At 39.2% G+C, this 12,923-nt stretch overlaps 1 protein-coding gene across 1 annotated transcript; it reads right to left on the bottom strand.

Annotated features, from left to right (window-relative positions):
* Nucleotides 1-653: 653 nt before the first annotated feature.
* On the bottom strand, nucleotides 654-10,078 carry LOC131247410 (universal stress protein A-like protein). Its single transcript, XM_058247713.1, has 4 exons — nucleotides 9,805-10,078; nucleotides 7,333-7,427; nucleotides 2,676-2,797; nucleotides 654-1,186 (listed from the first exon to the last, which is right to left on the bottom strand). The coding sequence occupies exons 1-4, from the start codon at nucleotides 9,989-9,991 to the stop codon at nucleotides 1,096-1,098; spliced, it is 495 nt and encodes a 164-aa protein (XP_058103696.1). The 5' UTR covers nucleotides 9,992-10,078; the 3' UTR covers nucleotides 654-1,095.
* Between the last annotated feature and the right edge of the window lie 2,845 nt (nucleotides 10,079-12,923).

A 12,923-nucleotide genomic window follows, 5' to 3' on the forward strand; every position in this document is an offset into this window, starting at 1 on the left:
AGAAGGTCAAATGCTAGAATTCATGTGACCGCTGACCCCCATGTTACTCTAATTTGGATATGGACGCGCAAGGAGGTCAAATGCTAGAATTTAGCCGATCGCTGTTTAGAATTGAAGCAATTGCTATATAGAAATTATGTTTTCTCTTTAGATATGTCTATCTTATATGTAATGTGAGTAGCGCTGGGATATTTTTGCCTTATAAATAATTCTCGTATGGAGAATTTTGAATATTGAAAGGGCATAGAAAAATATCTTTAAAAAAGTTCGAGATATTTTGGGAACTAAAGAATATAGTTGTTATATATTGTATGATTCGGATTACACCCGCTACAAGCATTTAAATGACCTAAATTTTACCCACGAAAATCAATGAATTCATGCAAGTAGCCCGCTATTCTCTTCTTTGTAAGAAGCCGGTTGTGACAGTACTACCAGGGAGCCATGCAACAAAAGTTATGTGAAAGCCACCATGATGGCCATATGGGATCTCATTTGTATATTTATTACGCCACTATCATGCTAGGATGTTACCCTGAAAATGAGGTAGATATAAAACTCAAGTGAGCCAAACCAGCAGAAAAGTGAGCATGAGTTGTCCATAGTTGAAAACCCTCGTGTACCGTGTAGATGCACCCTTTTCATCCCTGTGCATTGCACACATTCCATACCCCTAGTAAATAGTAACTATTAAAAATAATATTCATGTTTTGGAGCTAATTCAAATATCTAAACTACTTTAATCTATGGTTTAACATTAATCAAAATTTAGGATTGTTTAATAAATCTGATTCTGGAGTTAGGCTCCATTTATAATGATGCCATAGATTTGGATGGTTTTTATTCGCGCTCAGTCTATAATCAAGCTAATATTTGGATGGTTTGGATGGTTATGTCATGTGTGCAGGCTTTGCACTCAAGCATATAAATGATCACATTTAGCTGATCCATGATTTTTTCTATCTCTTTAAGTAGCAATCTTAGGAGAAGGGAAAATAAAAATAAAAACCATTCAAGTTCCATGGGTTATTAAAGCTTCTCTAGTTGAGGAAAGGCAAAAGCCATTGCTTTGGAGAGATGTTGGAAAGTCCTGTATCAGCGAGCAGCGATCTTTGGTTTCTTCACAATCAACACACTGCAGTTAGCATGGTGCGCGCAATAGTCACTCACACTCCCCAGAATTACTCTGCAGAAGGAGAAGAAAAATCCCACAAATAATAAATCACTAATATTCAAACCAAACACATAAATAAAGAGATTGTTTGATCACATTCGCATGTATTACAAGTCCTATAATGTGCATTGGGTCCCATCGCGGAGATGGACCATCCTGAAAATTAAGCTAGTCCACTCATCAGGTAGGCTACAGTGTTCAAAACAAATCAAAGGCTTAAAGAACTTGGAAATTTTTCCTAAAACGGTTCGTTTGTTTTGAACACCGTGGCCCAAACAGATGAGTGGTATCAACTGATTTTCAGAAACACCCAAATGGGATATATTAGCATAATCCAAGATTAGAATTTTATAAATAGGTTAGTATTTGCCAGATATGAATACAGTTGTACATAGGTATTTTTCTATTGTGTATAATACAATTACACATCTCAAGGAATAATATACACAACATTCCATAATGTCTGTCTAAATTAATAGGTTGGATCTTGGGCACTTATGCCATGTTGGCACATATGTTGTGGTATGGATCGACTGCCTTGTTGATCAGCCGGAGACTCGACAGGTCAACTCAGTTTCGTGGGTTTTCAAATATTAATTAAAATTATTATTTTTTCTTAATCAGCTTGAACAGTTTATGAATGATAGACCTTTTCTAAGATGGATTAATTTTCATAGATATGACTTGAACAGTTTATGAATGACAGACCTTTTCTAGGATGGATTAATTTTCATAGATATGGTTGCATTTACGTTGAATCACAATTGAATGGAATTGAATTTCTCCAAAAAAAGAAATAAGAAAAAGAAGAAGATTGCTACTCTTTCTATAAACTACATGAAAGATGGAATAATGATTTTCTGACAGTGGCCTTGAAGCATTTTATTCTACCTAGCAACGTTTCCAAAACACAGTAAGTTTATGATGGGTGCATAAGCAGATTATGACATCTATTATTATTATGACCGAGCGATATGATTATGTGACCGATTCGAAGAGCGAAAACACGATACTTGGTGGTCCACTCAAATCAATCAGACCAGCTATTTCACATTCCTAATCCAATGGCAGAAATGGTATATCGACGGCACGTTCCCACTCAACTTATGAGTGGATGAACCCCAGACACAATACACATCTTATCTCATCCCCTGTTTCCTTAGCTCATATGTTAGTGAGGTTGCACAATAGTGTTGGGACAGCTTTTCCCAAAAAAGAGTTGGTGTGGCTTTTCCTCCCAAAAAGGATTGGAGAATGGAAAGAAAATGAGAGAAAAAGATCTATCTATATGAGAAAGAGAGAGGTTATATAGGCCCCATATGTGGGGCCACAAAAAGTGAAAAATCTAAATGGTGGGTGTCTCTCTACCCCCTCTCTCTCTATCTCTCTCAAAGGCGATTTGGTTTGCTTGGTACCCTTAAAAATTATTGCCAAAGTTTTTAAAACATGAATAATTTAAAAAATTAAAAATGGAATTTCCTCCAATCTAAGAAGTAATTACCTCTTGAAAGCGCCGTAGCCATGGCTACCTACAACTAAGATATCTGCATTGTGCTTATCAACGGCCTCGCAGAGCACATTTCTAGCATCTCCCTCCATCACTTCCTGTTTATAGTCCAAAAACTGCAATACCAACAACCACAACAATTCCAAAATTATGATAGCAGCGCCACAGAGTCGACTCAGTCGAGTTTTGAATCGAGTCACTGCGATTTCAAACTATAGCAATGACAAGAACATGCTATGAATGTGAATGACATATAGGTCTAATGTCAAATAATGGATGACTGACAATTCATGAACTCATAACATGTAGGGTGAGTTTGGTTGCACCATATATCATGAAATTCCTTGAATTTTGCACCAAATTAGAGTGATTAATCATGGAATATCATGAAATTCCTTGATTTTTGCGCCAAATTAGAGTGATTAATCATGGAATATCATGAAATTTTATGATATTTCACGCAACCAAACGCATCTAAAAACAAGATAAAATAATGTAATGTCATTTTCGCTTATTAGATAATTTGTGATTACCAACTTCACATTATCATCATATTGTTTGGACCCTTTGAAGGATTGTTCTGACCCTTTTAATGTTATTTGTTTTCGTTATAACCGTAAATTTTTACAAGCTATAGGTTGGATGGCTGAAATCATCTAATCAAAATGCTTCTCTAGAATCATAAGCAATCTGAGGTTGGCTTATCAAATAGATGTTCCAAGATTACAATTGGACCTTCTTTTACTCCTTTATCTCTACCGTCCATTTTTCATACTATTAATTGGATGGTTAGGATCATTTCATCAGTGTGATTTTGTCCCACCCATTGTGACAAATCTCGTTCTTGGCAAATTTTCCCGGCCCTGGAATTTCACTGGAGATTTACGAAATTTTATGTTTTCCTTGTAATATTATTGAGAAAGTCTCACTAAAAATTTATTAATTTTTTATTATAAATTAATAATAGTTTCTTTAATTTTAACAAAATTTTATGTCTTCCTCGTAATATTATTTAAAAATTCGCACTAAAAATTTATTAATTTATCAATTATAAATTAATAATAATTTCTTTAATTTTAATAATAATAACTTTGTGCAACCTGGTGTAATTGGGTGAATTATATAGGAAGAGCACGGAGAAAAGAGACCGAGAAGATCACTATTTTCTTCTTCTATAGAAAGCTCTAAAACAATTTGAAAAAAAAAAACTCTTGAAGTAGAAATAAATTAATAGTAATGGAAATTGCTCTTTACTACATGCTTGATGTGGCATTGGACTCCATTTATCCTGAAATTGTTTTTAAAAAAATCCTTTCCCGAAATTGTTAATTTACTAAAAATGGTAAAGACATTTAAACCTATCCAAACTTGTTAATCATTCTTAAATAACTCAAATAAAGAATTTGAGTTAATACTATACTTTTCAAAGTCTGAAATGATTTTTAAAAAAAATAATCAAAACTTACAGCAGAGATTGGATCCATTACAAAGCTTTTTAAGTTATGCTTAAACTACAAACTGACATGTAAGGCCCACTATGATGCCTTCTTGAGATCTAATCCATCCATCATGTATGCCTCGTAATGTTCTCCTAAAAGCCCTAAAACCAGGCCGATCCAAAAATCAATTGGGCCACACTATGTAAAATCATTCCTTTAACCTCCAAAATCACATTTGGCCCGCCCGATTTTTCCAATAGACTAAATTTGAGTATCGATTCATCTTCTCAAATAGGTTAGGTCGTAGAGCTGGGCATGAGATGACTTGACTCGTCCAACTCATTTAGATCTAACTTGATTCAAATAGAGTGGTCGTCCAATCCGAACTCGAACCGGGTCGTGCTCGAGTCATCCAGTAACTCAACTTGACCAAAATCCAACACGGATCTGGCTCAGCTCTATCTGAAACTCAACTCATATATATATATATATATATATATATATATATATATATATATATATATATATATATATAAAAACAACATTTCAGATCTAAGACGATGTGTGGCTGATAGAGAGGCTGCAATTCTGGCAAGTGAATCTAAGTTTTGAGTCATGATTTCAGCTCGTGGATACCTGCCGCACCTGACCCGACTCAATGCCAACTCGACTCAACTCGGTACTTGTGACCAGGTCAGACTCGGTCTAGATTAGTCCAAGCAAGACCTAGACTCGGATCGGGTCAGACATGTTGGACTCAATACTGAGTTGGGTCGAGTTTGGGCCAGTTCTATTTCAAAACCGGATCGAGTCGGATCAGCCCTAACTGGGTCCGATTCGACTCAATGCCAAGCTATGACGCATATAACAGAGTGGAGCCAGGCACAATTGTGGAAAGCTTTAATGCCAGGTGTTCCCCTCCCAGCCACTAGCTTTTCAAGTTAAGCCTAACATATAAAGATTAGTAGTGAAGCCGGCATTTATTAAAAATAGTAATCGAAAATGATGTTTTCCTACGAATTCCGTCTGAGCCAATCAACTTCATAGATTGGTACATCAGGTCTCATCAATACTTTATTTTCCAAACCTATATTAAAGGGCTGGATCCACTTCAAAGCTTTGTAAATTAAGCTTAACTTACAAAACATTTTTGTGGGTACACTTATATTTTAATGAAATCCAATTTATCCATCACATGTGCTCCCTCATGTTTTCCTTGCTTGCCAAAAATTAGGTCGATCCAAAACCCAGGTGGGCCGCACTAGAGGAAACGGTTGGGATCAAATGCACACCATTAAAACCTTTTAGATTACATGTGAGGTCTACCTTGTTTTGTACACACCATCCATTTCATTCATAAGAGTAATCCACATCCCAAAAATTAGGTGGGCCAAAAAATACTATTTTAGAGGTTTTTGGCCCACCTGAGTTTGAGATTAGCTTGATTTTTTGGGTCTTAGGAGAATGTTATGGGGTGTATGTGATGGATGGGTTGGACATCATTAAAACATTACAATGGGCCCCACAAAATGTTTGTAGGATAAGCTTATCCTTCAAAGCTTTAAAGTGGATCTTCCCTTTATCTTATAATAGTGATTGTGATAATCACTTGCAAAGTTAGGACTGTCAGAAGTTATAATGCTTATTAGCAAATTTTCTCCCTAAATCACCATTAGCATTGTCAACGGGCCGGGCCTGAGGTAGGTCTAGGCCCGGTTTTGAACTGCGGGCTGGGCCGTCAGGCCTGCATTCAAAATTCTATATTTTTAGGCCCAGGCCCATCCCATTGACACCACTAAACACCATCAGTGGTATCATGGGCCCAGTTGGCCGGTCAGGCTTCCTGGCCTGGCCCAGTTTGGGTATATCAGGCCCAATAATGAAGTCGGGCTCAAGATGCAAGCCCATGTATAAATCCGGTCGGGCTTGTACAATGAGCACAAAGACCTGTTGCCCCGGCCCGTCACACATACACATGTATGTGTGTGTGTGTGGACCTCATGGAACTTTCCATGAGGTCGAGCTGTGTGGGCCCCACTGTGAAGTGTGCCAAACATCTACCCCATCAGCCAGATGCACCATTCCATGGTGGGCCATAGGCTTAAAAATCAAGTCAATCCATGACTTGGTTGGGCCACACCACACACAACGGTTGAGAGGAGTCACCCTCCCATTAAAACATTCATAATCATTTATTGGGCCCACTGAGATTTTGCTCACAAATCTAGCCCATCCATTGTGTGTGTCCCACTTGGATGAGGGGTCAGACTAAGTTTCAGCCCCATCCAAAACTCATGTGGGCCCCACAAAGTGCTTCTATATGTTTTAGGCATATCTTCACATAGTTTTAGCTGGTATAGCTCACTGTTTTTTTTTTTTAAAAAAAAAAAAATCCACGCACACATACCCCTACACACTCACACCACCCACTTGAATTCCATAAAAGGCTGAGTTTTGGGATATCCCATAACCTAAAGGGGACCCATCAAATGCACGATGTTAATGTTTAACACATATCATGGTGTAACCCACACAACTCGGCCTCATAGGAAGTTCCCACAAGGTCGACTTTATAGTACCATTTCTGTGTATATATGTGTATGTGTGCGCGCGCGCGCACGTCCACATGTGTGTATCTGTCTCTCATTTTAGGCATTAGGCCAAACCCGGTACAAAAATTTTGGATAGACCTGGGTTAGACTATTTTGGCTTGTGATGGCACGGGCATGGTTTGGACTTGCGGTTAAAAAATGCAGACCAAGCCTGGACAGAGCCTTTTTTTTTTTTCTTTAATACACAGCACACACACTCATGCTGGTGGAATTTCACCACACCCCTAATCGCCACCTACCTCGACTTATCTTGATCGTGGTGCTACATATAGTTGTTCCCAACATATTCTACATCAATTACATAACTTGGTCTAATGAGGTTGACACAACTGTAACCAGGTGTATCTTTTATCTAGGTGTAACTTGGTGTAGCTTTGTGTAAATTGACATAAGTAGATGTAACTGAGTGTATCTAGGTGTAGAACTATATTATTGAGTGTGTGGAAGCAAGACCATGCATCTTGGTCAGCCATGTTAGGTGTATGTTCTGAAATCGAGCTTCATCCATACATCAGGTGGGCCACACCAAAGTGAACAATGAAGTCTAGATAACCTTGGATGTAGAGATTATTTGAGAAATGTGTAGGTAGTAGCACTTACTGATCTTTTATCACAAATCTCCTTAACCTTTTCAGTGACTAAGGTTGCTGTTTTCTTCAGATCCGTTTCGACCAGTGAAACAACATCTCCCACGCCTGTTCTCATGGTACACACCAAGTTGTCAGTTTTCTTCATATGTTTTGAACTTGTAGGAAGAAAAAAGGACTGTTTCAGCCCAATATTCAATGATCCTAGCCGTTGATGTGATGGGCCATGGTCACAAAAAATCACCCAAAAAAAATCTCAGGTGGGAAGGTAGTTACTTTTCAATTCGTTGGAAGAATATACACCAATGGCTATTTCAATAGAAAAGGCCAAATATTAAAGGGCTAGGATCTTCCAACGGGATGAACATCCAGTAGCAAACACTAGGACCACCAAACTAATGAGCCCAAATGTACAAATTGAAAACCCAAACACTGTAGATATTGTCAAGCTAGCATAGACAGCCACTCAGCTAGGTGGCGTTTGGCACCGTAGGGCCCTCTGTGATGTTTGTGTCTCATCCACATCGTCCATTCATTTTTCCAGCTCACTCAATTTTAGAGCATGAGGCTAAAATTGAAACATAGCAAAAGCTCAAGCAGACCACACCACATGAAACAGCGGCGACAAAACGGCCACCATTAAAAACATATCGGGGGCACAAAAGTTTTAGTTCAAGTTGAAATATGTTCTCCTTTCGTTCATGTTCGTTTGACCTCGTCGACAAGTTAGATGACAAATAAACATTAGGATAAGTTTATCAGTGAATGTTATTATCCCCACTTTTTTCTTCCGGTGTTCCTTATTGAACTCTGGGTCTGCTTCATTTTCTGGCTCATGTTATAAAATGAGCTCTAAAAGTGGAAGGACAGCGTGTGCATAAAACACATATGCCGGGACTCTGGGCATAAAACACATATTGTGGTAGGCCCTGCACCCAACACCACCTAGCTGGGTGGTGTTGGGGTCACCACTCAATCAGCTTCCCCTCAACTCAGGAATTAGGGGATTAGTGGCCCTGCACCAAAACACCACCTAGTTGGATGGTGTTGGGTCACTACTCAATCCGCTTCCCCTCAACTCAGAGGTCAGGGAGTAGTGGCCCTGCACCGAACACCACCTAGCTGGGTGGTGTTCGGGTAACCACTCAATCCGCTTCCCCTCTCTCATAGGCAAGGGTTTAGCTACTCACAGCTTTAGTAGCTATCTCCTTGTTGAAGTGATGTCACTGAGTTTTGTGGGCCCATCATGACATGTTAATGTTATATGCACACTGTTCATTCATTTGGATATATCATTGTAGGGCATGAGGCAAAGTATGAGTCAGATGTAAAGCGCCAGTGGACCCACTACAGAAAACAGTGGGGATTGAACGCCTACCATTAAAAACTTTTTGGGGCCCCAAGTTTTGGATCAAGCTAACACTTTTGCTTTCCCTTTCTTTATGTTGTTGTGAACTTATGAACATTCTGGATCTCAAATAAACATAGTAACAGGCCTTAGGAAAGTTTTAACAGTGACTTAGCTTTGGATCTACTTCTAGAAAGATAGAAGGATGACATGGATAAAATAAATACTTTATGGTGGGGTCCACAGAGCACCGACCACCATGGTGGTAGGGGAGTAGCCAACGTCTCCTCTTAGCTGGCACCTTGAGCACCGAGTCCTTGACACTGAAACAATCACACTCAAAACTGAAAATCGGATTGCGTACTGAGTTAGTCAGGAAGCTTTTATCAAACTGAATAAACTCTGTTGGGCCCACCGTGAATGCATGTAGTTTATCCCGTCCATCCTTATTTAAAGATTATTTTAGGCGTTGAGACCAAAATTGAAGTATATCTACACTTCAATTGGGCCATACCACGTGAAACAGTGGAAGTATTGATTTCCACCATTGGAACCTTTCTAAGGCACACAGTGATGTTTATTTTCATCCAACCTGTTCATGAGATCAAACGAAAATGGATGAAGGGAAAATAAATAAATAAATATCAGCTTGATCTAAAACTTACGTGGCCCCCAGGAACTTTTCAACGGTATAAGTTCAATTCACACTATTTACGTTGGTGTGGTCCAATTGATCTTTTTATAGGCTTAATTTTTGGGTTGAAGCCCTAAAATTATCTGGTAAAATGGATGAACGGATTGGATAAAAAGCATAAATGAAGGTGGGCCCCACAGTTTACTCAGTACGCTTACCGTACCAAGTTACTCAGTAGGCAATCCGCTTCCCCAATCCATAGAGTTTTGATAGAATGTGGGGCCCATTCATCGGGTAGTGGACACTCTTAAAATGTCCAAGTGGATGTCCTGATCCAGTTGGCCTGGCCCACTATCCACACACTCACTTAATGATCATAACCGTTCAAAAGGTCAGAAATGGATGGCTGAAACAATTACAAAAGCCGCACATACTTTTGAGCTATTGATGCAATCCAAGATGGGGTCCACCCCAGGAGGAGAGATGGGATGGAGAAATCTTACCGGGTCCTGCGAAGCGGAGTACAGAGAGAGCCTGGATCTTGACATGGATCAAAACAAGCTTGAATAGAGATTCACAAGTAGGGATGAGATTATCCAGAGTCCATTCCAGAGAATGCAAGCTCTCACTACTGCTGTCGACACCGATCACAATCACTTTCTTCATCTTTGTGTTAGACGACTCCGCCATTTTTATCTTTTTTGAATTTTTCAATAGAATATCGGATCAGATCTGAATTATCTGAATTACTATTGTTGTCGGGTCGGGTCGGATGTTTCCTTCATGATTTTGATGAAAAGCTATGGAGTGAGGATGAGAGAGTATCTGAGTGTTGTTTTCTTTTCTTCCTTCGCTTTTTATAGAGAGAGAGTCGGGTACCGCGGATTGGCTACTCCCCTGCCACTAGCCCGGTGGCTGGTGGTCAGTGCTCTTTGGGCCCCAGCATGACGTATGTGTTTCATCCATGCCGTTCATCCATTTTTACAGATCATTTTATAGAACGGTACCAAAAATGAGAGGGATATAAATCTCATGTGGACCACACCACAGGAAAACAACAGTGATTAGATATCTACCATTAAAATCCTCCCAAGGCCCACTATAATGTTTATTTGACATCCAATGTGTTGATTAGGTCATACAGACCTAGATAAAGGGAAAAAACAAAGATTATCTTGATCCAAAACTTTTATGGTCCCCAAAAAGTTTTTAATTGTCCAATTTCATTCAACACTGTTTCCTGTAATGTGGTCTACTTGTGATTGGAATATACCTCATTTTTTGTCTAATACCCTAAAATGATATATAAAAATATATGGATGGCATGGATGAAATACATACATCATGATGGGTCCCACAGAACACCGACCACCAGCCATTGACCGGTGTGTATGTGTAGCCAATCCGTTTCCGGGTACAGCGGGACAGACTGTGCAGGTGGAACACAGCACTGAGGTGAGTACTGTGTTCAGGTAGCAAAGTTCTGTGGGGCCGGCATGATGTATGTGTTATATCACACTTTCAGTAAAAATTTCCACGACATTTTAGGATAACACATACATGGTGGTGGGGCCCACGTAACTTCACCACATAAACGCAGCACCGACCTAGGTGCTGTGGTCCGCACTACGCAATCCCAGTCGAGTTGACTGAAGAGTACTTGACGGTTATTATCTTGAAGAGTTTTATGATACTCGGGCTTTATATGATACTCGATATGTAGTCACTAAGATATTATACACGTGGCTTATATTAACACAAAATAAGGTTTGTTGAATAATCATTGCTGTTCATTCGTGGAAACTTGCTTGTGGACGTAGGGCCGTTGGATATTTTCATTTTTGACTGTCCAATAAATGTCCACCAATCTGATAATCATATAATTATGGTTAATTATTTTGTGTACCGTAATTTGGACGGTTAAGATTTTGGTTACTTGTATGCCACGTGTGCAATTCCTATGTAATTTCTAAGTGCGTGCGTATCATACATCACACTCTGCCAGAGTATCGAATTTTGTAATGACGACCGAGTCTCACTCGCGGAGGAAGAGAGAGTCTTTTGGATGTTTTCGCGAGGAAAGTAGTTTGGAAGAGCTCGGAAAAATATCGCGAAAAATATAACGAACTGAGATATTGAAAATCTCAGCACATTTTAAAATAACGTGTTTTATCGCGATATTATCATATAAAAAAATAAAAACTTTAATGAATTAGACACATAAATAAATATTTTATTCTCAGTGAGATTTTTTTAATAATATTCGTAGAAAATTTGAAATTTTGAAAATGTCCCGAGAAATTGCTCAGAACGAAATTTATTACAATACACCAAAATCGTACACACCGGGCGTAAAATATCCAAGCTCTATTGGGGCCACCATGTTGTATATGTAAATCTACTCCGTCCATCCGTTGATAAAATTTACTTGGACCGTACATACAAAATATCATCCTGATAAAAAATTCTAATGGGATACAACAATGGGAACAATGTATAATTGCTACTAAAAGGTTCCGGTTCTTGCGGTATGGCCTACCTCAGTTTTGGAGCAGGCCAATTTTTCTATAATCACTTGATCCTTACCTGTTACACCTGATTAACCGGTTCGATGAAAGAAACAGATCATGGTGGCCCCCATAAACAAACCTATTGTAGCCTATGGTGTGGCCCACCTGTACAGTGCATCTGGCTGATTTCTTTTTCCCGTTGGACTATATTTCAGCCATCCGATCGGCTGGCAATTGAACCTGAAAAAATCACAAGCATTGGACGGTTAGGTTGTCCAACCAAATCAACAGATCCCATAATGTTCGTCACGTGTGTATCTTTTCATGAGAGAAATGCATGAAACACTTATGCAATTACAATGAGCTACGTATTATTAACATTTCTTTCCAAAATTATCCTTGTGCTTTCCATGGTAACATACAAGCACCGTGAACCCCAGCACCAGCAAACACCAGCCAGCTACCTGTTGTCAAAGCTCCGTGGGCCCCACCATGATGTATGTGTTTTATCCACACCATCCATTCATTTTTTTTTTTCATATCATTGTAGGGAATGAGCCCAGAAATGAAAAAAAATCCAAATTTCAGGTGGACCACACCATAGAAAACAGTGGGGATTGAACTATTACTATTGAAAACTTCGCGGGGCATAAGTTTTGAATCAAGCTGATATTTATGTTTGCCCTTCATCCAGGTGTGTGTGACCTTATCAAGAGATTGGATGGCAAATAAACATTATAGTGGCCCCTGGAAGTTTTTAAGTGTGGACTTCAATAAACATTGCTTTCCTACGGTGTGGTCTACCTGAGATTTGGATTTGCTTCATTTTTGGGATTATGCTCTAATATGAGCTGGAAAAATGGCTGGATAGTGTGGATAAAACACATACATCATGACAGGACCCACACAGCTGGCTGGTGTTCGAAATATGGGGAAACATCCAATGGATAAGTGGACAACTATTGAGTGTTTATTAGCCCTGATTTCGTATCGATATTGCATTCATGGTGTGGCCCACCTTTGGACGGCTCCGATCTTCTGCATGGATGACACGAGGAGAAAAAAGCAGGGCCCCTGGCAGGCCATTTATTCCAACATGGTAAGGGCATCTC

The sequence above is a fragment of the Magnolia sinica genome, chromosome 5, assembly GCF_029962835.1.
Source record: "Magnolia sinica isolate HGM2019 chromosome 5, MsV1, whole genome shotgun sequence".
NCBI lineage: Eukaryota > Viridiplantae > Streptophyta > Magnoliopsida > Magnoliales > Magnoliaceae > Magnolia > Magnolia sinica.